The sequence below is a fragment of the Melopsittacus undulatus genome, chromosome 16, assembly GCF_012275295.1.
Source record: "Melopsittacus undulatus isolate bMelUnd1 chromosome 16, bMelUnd1.mat.Z, whole genome shotgun sequence".
Lineage (NCBI taxonomy): Eukaryota > Metazoa > Chordata > Aves > Psittaciformes > Psittaculidae > Melopsittacus > Melopsittacus undulatus.
Genome location: NC_047542.1, coordinates 1,307,742 through 1,318,006, shown reverse-complemented (window position 1 = coordinate 1,318,006; position 10,265 = coordinate 1,307,742). Strand labels below are relative to the sequence as shown.

General features: G+C 45.6%; 1 protein-coding gene across 1 annotated transcript; it reads right to left on the bottom strand.

Annotated features, from left to right (window-relative positions):
* Positions 1 to 6,056: 6,056 nt before the first annotated feature.
* Positions 6,057 to 10,150, bottom strand: NRAS (NRAS proto-oncogene, GTPase). The gene is made up of 5 exons (XM_005140862.2): positions 9,980 to 10,150; positions 8,684 to 8,862; positions 8,074 to 8,233; positions 7,071 to 7,194; positions 6,057 to 6,648 (listed from the first exon to the last, which is right to left on the bottom strand). The coding sequence occupies exons 1-4, from the start codon at positions 10,088 to 10,090 to the stop codon at positions 7,075 to 7,077; spliced, it is 570 nt and encodes a 189-aa protein (XP_005140919.1). The 5' UTR covers positions 10,091 to 10,150; the 3' UTR covers positions 6,057 to 6,648; positions 7,071 to 7,074.
* Positions 10,151 to 10,265: the final 115 nt, after the last annotated feature.

The window sequence follows — 10,265 nt, the reverse complement described above, 5'->3', positions numbered from 1 at the left end:
CTTTGCAGCAAGTCTGCAGAGCCTCAAGTAACACCCTACTATAACAGAGCACAAGCAGATGACTGACTGCACAGCAGCCTCACACTGATTTCACTCCTTTCCCTTGCCTGTAATCAGACTCTCCTGCTCTAAAAGGAGAAGCAAGGTCAGCTCTAAGCCTATTTAAAGTGCAGCCACAAGCACTTGCACTGAAACAGGTGAAGCCACAGCTCAAATTTAACTTCTTTAACTGAGGCTTTCACTTTATATTTAGCAGAGTAGGCTGAGGTTTGCATTGTTTTCATCAGCACAGGGGATGGGTACAAATGATGTGCTCTCACCAACCAGTGCACTGCTCAGAGAGGATGTTTCCTGAGAGGGGTTTTAGCAAAGGAAATGTCCTCACATCTTCCCAGCTGAATCGATCAAACAAAAGGGAAGTTCATGGAACTGTGTTTTGCACCGGAGCTTTTCAGGAACTGCTGTTATAAAGCTGTGTATCTTAATAGTAAGGGTGATCCTCAATTCTATACGTGTGAGCCATAACCAAGGTGTATCTCACAGAGACCAGCACTTAGTACAACCAAAGGTGTGGCAAGAAACTGCTGTTTTAAGCTACACATAGTGCTTGGATGCAGCAGGGCAGGGTATCACTCCAGGAAGTACTTCTGCGTGTTTTAGGTAGATTCTTCCTAGCATCCAGGCATTGAGGGCTGTACCCAGTCCTTTAAGGTCTTCTCAAATCTACTTCAGATCTCTCAGGAAGCTGGAAAACAGCTCCCATCTGAAGGAAATGACCACAGTTTGTAGTGCACTGCATATTGCCAGGGTAATTGTGAGCTCCTGACTCAGCTCAGCTTCCTGGTGGGAAGCGGAAAACCGGGACCAGGTCAGAGGGATACAATAGCTTTGATTTGAAACGGTCTTTTCCTGTTTGTTTCTACTTCACTGCTTGCTGGAGCTGACAAACTGCACTGAAATCAGGACAAGCAAAGCATTTGGCTACAGGCAGCAGAGGCTTGCTGCTCAGTTCAATGTGACTTTGGTCATAACTCTGAAGGGAACAGAAAAACCAGCACCCCTGGAAAAGCCAACACTGGTTGGAAGTGTATGTGCATGTAAAGGCTTCCTGTGCTGGATGGCACAGGAACAGCAATGAAAAGGCTTTGTCCTGGACGGTGGCTAGAATGAGTGACTTGCGTAAGATACAGATCTAGAAATAACCAGTTGTAGATTTTGGCTGTAGGTGCATGGGAAGCTCCTAGCACAACTATTCAGTGAAGTCAGGTGAGCTGAGACCTGGCCCAGCATCAGATAATGTCCAAAGAACATAACTCTCAAGGGTCACTACTGCATGTGCACAACTTCAAATGTGCTGGGTTATAATGAAGAGATTCTCCAGAACTGAGGGGGTTTTAGCTCCACTTCCCACATGTTCATAGAATCCCAAGAATATAAATAGATCCTCCCCCCCAGTATTTGGAGGTGCAGCCAACAGGGCAAAGGTGGGATGCTGCCAGAGTCATCATCTCTAATACCTGGTCTCATACCTGCCAGTAGCAGTCTTCAGTTTCTGCGTTACTCTTGTTCTTAGTCCCAGATTCTGAGCCCCCAACACCAGGTTATTGTGTAACCGTTCCATTTAAGGTCATTAATCATAGAATCATAGAATAGTTAGGGTTGGAAAGGACCTTAAGATCATCTAGTTCCAACCCCCGATTAATTAATAATTGGCTCCTGCTGCTTTGCTCCCCCACAGGGACCTTTCTGGATAGATCAAGACCTTGGGATTCACATCGGAAACCAAAGTTAACCTTTAGGGTGACAGGGTCATCCCTTCTTAGGAGGGCTCTTGATCCCACAGCTTTTTTAATCACAGGGTAAGTGTAGTTGGGTTCATGTTAGAAATATGAGTAAAGCTTGAGTATGTGCTGCTAAAGTTAGATCTGAGCCTTTTTAGGCTGAAGTACTGAGTACAAACAAGCCATCTTCTTGCTCTTTCTCAACTGCAAAGTGATTCACAGCCCCAGGCTTCAGAGCAGCTCTAACCCCACCTCCTCCCCATCTTTCTGTCTGAGCTGCCTCCATCCCACCCCAGTCTGGTCAAAGGAAAATGCCAGAACTTTGGAGCTGACGGCTCCCGGGAGCCCAGCAGAGCAGCCCTGGCACAGGGGAAACTGTCCCCATAGAAGCCTGGGGGCAAGTGTTGTGAGAAAATGGTTTCAATTCCTGAAGAGGGAAAGTATTAACAAAGGGGGAAATCCCACCATGCCCGGATGTGCTGTGCCTTTACCAACAGCTCCTTGCACTAAGGAGCCTCAGCAAGTTCTCTCCCCACATTCCCTTAGTCATTCCCTACACAGATCCCTCCAGGGCTGTTTAAATCAACCTCTGCTCTGGAATGCAGCATAAGTCAGGAAATTCTTCAGGTGTGAGCTAGTTTGTAGGACCAGACTGTCCCAGCTAACCTTCACAGTGGAGGAAAGCTTTCCTAACAAACCAGGAAAAGCCCTTGCTTTTAAGCGTTCATCTGTATATTCTGAATATCTCTTTTTGGAACAGGCAGCTACTACTGCAGGTACACAGTGCAGGGACTTTTATATACTCTTCTTAAGTTCCTTGCACAGAAAACGGACTGGAGCCTGTGTTTCCAGAGGCTTGACACAATGTCTTAGGAGAAACACATTCAAAGCACACTTACTGCATGGTCCAACCCCTTATTGCAGGAAGAAAGCCAGAAGGGATGTATTGCAGAAGACTGAATTAAGCATCTTAAAAGCATGATTTGGACACAGCAACAACTCCATAGGTGATGTCACTCTTGGAATGCCAAGTAATTCCTCCTTCCCCTTTCTGACTCAGCATCCTTTCCAAGGGCAAATACAGCAAAAGTAGGATGAGAGACCCCACTGCAAATGTGGAGACTCAGCACCAACTCAAGACATGCACAGATTGGTGAAGTCACTAAAACTGGACTGTGGAACAAGCCCATGGTACATCTCAAAGCCACTCTCGCTGCATATTCATGCTGTAGTGAACTGTTGTTCGTGCCACATTGCAGAAGGGACAATCTAAGGAAACCCAGATGCCACAGGGAAAGCAGAGAGTATCATGGTAGGCTTTCTGTGAGCCAGTTGTGGACCCCTTGCCCAGCTCACCTCCAACAAAAGAAACAACCAAAGAATTCAAAGTTTTATTATTTAAAAAAGTTAATTAAGAAGCAAAATAATTTACTTCAAACCAAATGAGATGCATTATTGGAAGGAAATAATTATACAAATTAACAACAAGTTAGCCCTTGGATAAGAAGTCCAGATCCCAACAGTTCCCTACAATCCTGGAAGTTGCACACAAACACTCACTCAAGGTTTGGGGAGTAAAAAGGACCACGTAATTCAAACTCCCACTACTCTCCTTCCCCACATAGGCTTGAAGCTGCTTTAACTCCAGTTCTAAGTCACTGCACTAAGCTCCGAGGGCTGGAGCATCACCATGGACATTCAAAGCTCAGCTGATGGCAGAAAGAACAAAATCCGAGCGGTGTTGTTTGAAGATCATGGTGTGGGGACATGAACACGATCAAGCCACAGAGTTCCACTGTCTCACAGTTAAACAGGTGCTTATGGGCATAACAACAGGAACCTTTGTTTTCTTATTGGCACTTGTAATTTTTCAACAAGAACTTTACTCTTTTGTTGTATTTTACCTCTAGGTTGTTCCTGCCCATTTGCCCCAGCAGGATGGGGCAGTTCACTTGGCACCAACACATGGTTTTGCTGTTAGTTCTAAATAACATCTGGACTAAATCTACAAACCCCCTTTCCCAGGGACTTGTGCAAAAACTTCTGTGCTTAAAGTCTGAATCATTCCCCCAAAAGTTCTTGGAGGTTTGTCCTTCCACGGTTCTCTCTCAGTTGCCACCAAAACTGGGGTTCTCTTACAGACAGCTGGAAATGAAGCATAAACCCTGAGTTTGTATCACTACATCTGAAACTAAAATCATGCAGATGGGAGGGAGCACAGCCTGTGTAGAGCAGCTCTGTAGCATCCCCTCTAAGGCTCCAGAGATGAATCCACACTGACCCATCCTTACCAGATCATCTTCACTTCTAAGATTTTATACAGGCCAAGAGAAAGGGAACCCCTGCAGCCAAGGCAGAAGCGTTTGCCAGTTCTCAAACAACTCTGAGAATTCACAGCTTGTGGATTTTTCACAGCTGGTAGATTTTTGAATGGTCCTGCAATGGGGAGTTATGGTGATGAACCTTCATCCAAAAGAAACAGTTTTCCATACATGGCCACACAACCTCCAAACATCCAATGCCAGATGAAAAAGATTTCCCATGGTCACAGGCTCTGACTTCTGCAGTCCTGTTTGCCAGAAAAGAATCTCCCAAGTTTCTCAATAAGCAGAAACCACCAATGTAGCCAGATGACAAGATCTCAGCATTCAAACACAGTGCAAACTCCACACTGCTGGCTCTCCTGTGCAACCAGATGTGTATCCCAAAAGCTGCCAGTTTCCAGATGCAATTTGTTAAGTAGAAAACAGCGTGCCACTCATGTCTTTAGAAGCAGACAGTCATCTGCTGTGCCAGTGCTGAATGTTTTCATCAATCACTTCTCTTGCACCAAATAAACCCTGCTTGCTGCTTACAGCCAGGACAGCTTGCAGCGAGGGTAATTCTGTCACATTTAACTTGCAGGCATGAGATCATCTTCAGATGAACTCAACCTGAGTCACCATTTGTGTGTGTTGCTGGAAAATAATGTGTTGTGTGAAAGCACTGTTGGTTTAGTCTTTCATCAGTGTCTCATCAGTCACGGGTAAAACAAACTGCAAAAAGTACTTACAAAGATTATCACTGATAAAGAAAACCTGATGCAGATTGAGCCTCTCCCATTCCAAGAGGAAAATTCAGACTGTAAGTAGTGGAGGGAACAATATTAAAAGGAACAATCTCTTCTCTCAGCATTCACTGATTTCTAATTTCCATTTGAAACTAAGAACTCCAAGTGAAGGTGTACGAATCTGACACCAAACTGAATTACGCCTCTTGCAATGTCTCTGCTCATGCTGGTTCAGCAGGCTGACTGAATGCTCCCTCTGTTGGCTGAAGAATCTTTACCTCCAGATACCAGCTGGGAATTCAGCTTTGCAGTGGGACACACTGACTGACCACCCAGAATAAAACCCCATAGCACAAGAACTGGGGAAAGACATAGCATTCCAAGGAATGCTGGTAAGTTTTGCAACATTGACCACACTTGTACATCCCTATTATAGGAGGTGACAACATGTTGTTCTAGGAAGAACTCATCCAGCTGATGCAGGAATCCTCTTGTATAGTTCTCCTAGAACAAGCCCAGAATTCCCATCGGTAAAACACTGCCTGCTGCACAGTCATTGCTGAACTCGCTGCCTCCCTCATTTTGCAAGGATGCTGCAATCAGAAGCCAGCTGTTTCTGTTCTAGCTCACTGCTTTCTCCCCTCAGCCTGGATGTATATGACAACCACTGCACCAAGCAGAGTCAGCCTGAAATCCCACACCCCTCCCTGACATAGAGACTCTCCAGCTACATTTTACAGAGAGACAATTTGCAGAGACTGTGTTTTACAGTCTGCTGGTAAGAAAGTAATTCAGAATAAAGTAGTCTGCAAGTTACAGAGCTGAGTACCAGCTGTGCAAGTTCTCTAACCTCCAGTTATTGGATTAACTATCGAGAAGCTGCCCATATAAATGCTGGCAGTTTATGTTAAAATGAGCATCTGACTAATTTGGTCCAACTCAGAAGAGATCTGAATGCTGCAGAAAACCAATACAAACAGTTCCACCTACAAAGAAAGTAAAAACCAGAGGCAGGATGTCCCTCTCCCTAGTTCAAGAGTCTTACAAGTGCCTGCTGGATCTTCCAGTCTATGAACTCTTTCATTAGTATCCTGTCAGGTAAAGGTATCACCCACACAAGACTTGCCTGCTTCAGACAATAAGCTCCCAAGAAATTCCAGTCCTTGGGGTTTTCCTCAACCCAAGGGAACAGGGGAAAACTTCCAATCTTCTTAGCAAACAGGCACTTAAGTTAGGAAAGAGAACTCCTTTTTATTACAGAAAATGACGGATCAGTTAAATGGTACTCCTGGCACAAAGGAGATTGTGCACCCCTATGGTATATTTGCAATGAGAGCAGATACCAATCTGATACGTGACAGGAGCATCCATGGTGGCAAAAGCATTTCTGACATAAGCTGCCAAGCAATGATCAGTGCTACTCCTCTGGCAGTGCTGCAAATCAGAATCCAATCGAAAGGGGACAAACATTGCTTCTAGCTTTTTACTCTAGAGGTAAAGTGTCATCTTTTTCACAGCATTTAGTCTCTGTAGTTCACTTTTCTTGTGACTGGTTTTCTTCTTGACCAAATCCAGATAACACAGTGAGAAAAGAATCCCAGTTCATCAAGAGATATGACTGCTCTGTTAGCTGAGCAAGGAGGTAGATGCCACAGATGTTCTCTTCAGATGGAGCACAGAAAAGGACCTTGTGCTAATTAACTGGTACCAAGATTCTGGTCACTGGCACCAAAATACTGCAGGGCATCAGCATGAGACGCAATACAGTAGCATCGAGACTTATCCAGCAGCTACATCTGAACCACGTATTCTTGGCATCTGGAACAGAAAGGCATCTCTAATTAGCTGCTCTTCACCTTGTGATGTGCAGAGCAACAGTCCCGAACTTATCTGCCTGTTTTACTGGCGACAAACAACATATTTCAGGTAACTGCTGGAAAGAATTTCAGTTGGGGAACTCCTAAAGTTCATTACTTGCATTAGCTTATTTGGTTAATCTTCAAACAGTAAATACTCCAGAGCAAAGCCACTCGAGCTGCTCAGGGGTCAGTCAACCACCAGCAAATGGTGACTGCAGAACTGTGCACATTCTCTTTCTAGTTCAGGTGCTTCTTGTGTATAAAACAGAAATGACACATTCTCCAAATAGTCAGAATGATTTCCCAAAGGAAGGATACGCTGACAAAATGATACAGAAAAACCAACAATGATCAGTTATAAATGACTGACATTAAGCTCACCTTATCACATCACAATGCAGGACAATCCCATGCAGCCTTGATTCCCATCCTCATTGCTGTTGAGCTTTTTCATCCGGTACTGCCGGATCTCTCTCACCAGTGTGTAAAAAGCATCTTCCACGCCCTGAATGCAAAGGATCCAGATAAAGTATTTTCTTCCCTGAAGCTTTTGAGATGACAATTCTTTGCATCCCAGAATCTCTTAACATAGTTGAAAGACCTACCCGTACAGAAGAGTAGTATCCAACTTATCCTACAGCTCGTAAGAAAGAGAAATTAGCACTTAAGTCCCAAACTCTTGGCTTATGATCTTAACTCCTTCTCAGAGGCAAACACCCAGAGGAGCAGCCATTAAAAGAAACAAGGCAAACTGTAACTGTAGAAGGGTCCTGTGCAGGAAAAAATCCTTCTTGATTCATCATCTCTGGTTTAGGATTCTTAGGATTTTCTGGCTGCTGCTTAATAACTAGAGCTTTTCTGCTTCAGTCCACACTGTTGTGGGTAGAACCAGGCTAACCAGACACAGACATGTACCCAGTGCAGCTCTGAACAAACCTATTAGTCCACAGAGGAAATCCTTCTGTAAACATAATCTTATAAATACCCTTTGTTAAGAAGCCAAGAAAACTGAACAAGTCTGCAATGACTAATGGCAAGTCTGACTATGCCCCAGCAAGAGCAAGATCATAGAATTGTGGAATGGTTTGGGTTGGATGGGAGCTTAAAGCTCCTCCAGCTCCAACCCCTGCCACGGGCAGGGACCCCTTCCACTGGAGCAGCTGCTCCAAGCCCCTATGTCCAACTTGGCCTTGAGCACTGCCAGGGATGGGGCAGCCACAGCTTCTCTGGGCACCCTGTGCCAGTGCCTCAGCACCCTCCCAGGGAAGAATGAAGCTCTCTTTACAGACATGAAGCTGTGGCTGCCCACAGTACATGGGAAAATGTGAGACCGTTCTGCATTTATCATGCAGGAAGAGGTCAGATAAGAACAGAAGCATCTTACCTGTCTTGTTTTAGCAGATGTTTCTATGAAGGGGATTCCATAGCTTTTTGCTAATTCTTGAGCCTGTTTTGTGTCTACTGTTCTTGTGGGCAAATCACACTTGTTTCCAACTAGCACCATTGGTACATCATCCGAATCTTTCACTCTCTTGATCTGTTCTCTTAAAAAAGAAAAGTTTTTAAAAGTTCTGAACTGTTTTCTAAATATAAAGATTTGTTTAGTTCAATATTCAACCAACCTTGTGCTACAAAAATAGATACTGAAGCTAGACGGGACTCAGGGCTTCTAACCTACAGCAATATGTCAGATAATTTCCTGCACTTCATCTTCTTGTCCACACGTAACTCCATTTGCCTCCTTGCCCATTTTCTTAGAGATCATGTTCTGTGTGCTCTAAATGTCACTGGACTAAAATAACCACCCAGATAAGTGCCCCATTCCCAACAGCCTACTCAAGTATTTACACAGAACCCAGATAAGCTTAAAAAACTTCCTCAAATAACAGAGAGATTTAATATTTGTCTATTATTTACTCGTCACTGGATTTAAGAGCAAATGGGTCTCGTGCCTTTTCCGCTCTCTGCTCCAGTGGCACAGCCCCTGGTCATACCTGTAAAGGTTAATATCAGCAAATGATTTACTGTTGTTAATGGCAAAGACACAGAGGAATCCTTCCCCAGTTCGCATGTACTGGTCCCGCATGGCGCTGTACTCCTCCTGCCCTGCAGTGTCCAGGATGTCCAACAGGCATGTCTCACCATCGATAACCACCTGCTTTCTGTACGAGTCCTGGAACACACACAGGCAGACTGCAGGGTAAAGCACTTCTCAACTTCTGTCCACCTCAGGCAGTTTTAAGGAAAAATAAATATAATAAGAATAAAGAGAAGCGTGAATCAGGAGCTTTTCTAGCCCTGCCTGATAAAAAGACACCAGTATTAAGAACTGCCAGGAATTCAACTGTTGCTCTAATCCCTCTCCACCTTTCTGACTAAAAAGCAGAATCCTGTTCGTAAGAAATGCCTTTAGTAGTAGAAAAAAATGATAAACACCATCTCTGCAGCACCACGAATGGAATGTCCAACCTACCAATTGATGACTTCTTTTGTTGCTATTATGCCTACCTGCACTCTCCCTTGGACACCAAGGAGTGCGACAGGCAAGGAGTCTTAGAAAGAGTGTCCCACTTGCAGCTGTGGCAGTTAATTCTCTTCCTAGAGAATTCCTCCTCTGCCAGGAGGAAGCAGAGACAGGACACCTGACCCAAACTAGCCAAAGGGGTATTCCATACCACAGCACGTCATGCCCCGTATATAACCTGGGGGGAAGTTACCCAGAAGGGACTGATCGCTGCTGGGGCCGGGCTGGGTATTGGTGTGCAGGAGTTGAGCAATTGTATTGGCCATCACTTGTGTTTGTTGTTATTTCATTTTCCCTTTTAGTTTTATATTCTCTCCCCTCGTTATTTTCCTTACCATTGTTATTATACAGCCCTTTAGTCAATAAACTATTCTTATCTCAGCGTGCAGGTCTTACATTAGAATCATAAAACCAATCAGGCTGGAAAAGCCCTTTAAGCTCATCAAGCCCAAACGTTTTCCAGCACCGCATTTACCAGTTTTTCGTGCGATTACAGGTCCACTTGTGCCTGCAGCTCCTGAGCAGCGCAGGGGCTGCAGTGCTACGGCTTGTTCCGAGCACAGCCCGATGCATAACGTAACAAACCCTTCTCACTCCCTTGTCTCTTATTCTTTGTCCCGTTCCCATTAACACAGGTACCATTAAGATGGGTGTTCAGCACCGATACAACTCAGTGGCCCGAATCCTTCTGGCTCCCGTCCTCGGTTCTCCCGCTTCCCCTGCGCACCCCCTCCGGCCGTCCCAGTCACAGCCCCCCCGGGCTCACCTCGATGGTGGGGTCGTACTCGTCCACGAAGTGGTTCTGGATGAGCTGGATCGTGAGCGCGCTCTTCCCGACGCCGCCGGCCCCCACCACCACCAGCTTGTACTCGGTCATGGCCGGCCCCGGCCGCCTCACGGCGCGTCCCGCCGCCCTCCGCCGCTTCCGCCTTCCGCCGCCGCGTCATCACCCACCGCCGGAAGCGCAGCAGCGCAGCACAGCTACTTCCGGACACGTGCAGAGGGCAGCGTCCCCCCGCCCCCCCCCGACGGGAAGGAAGAGACGGGGCGGG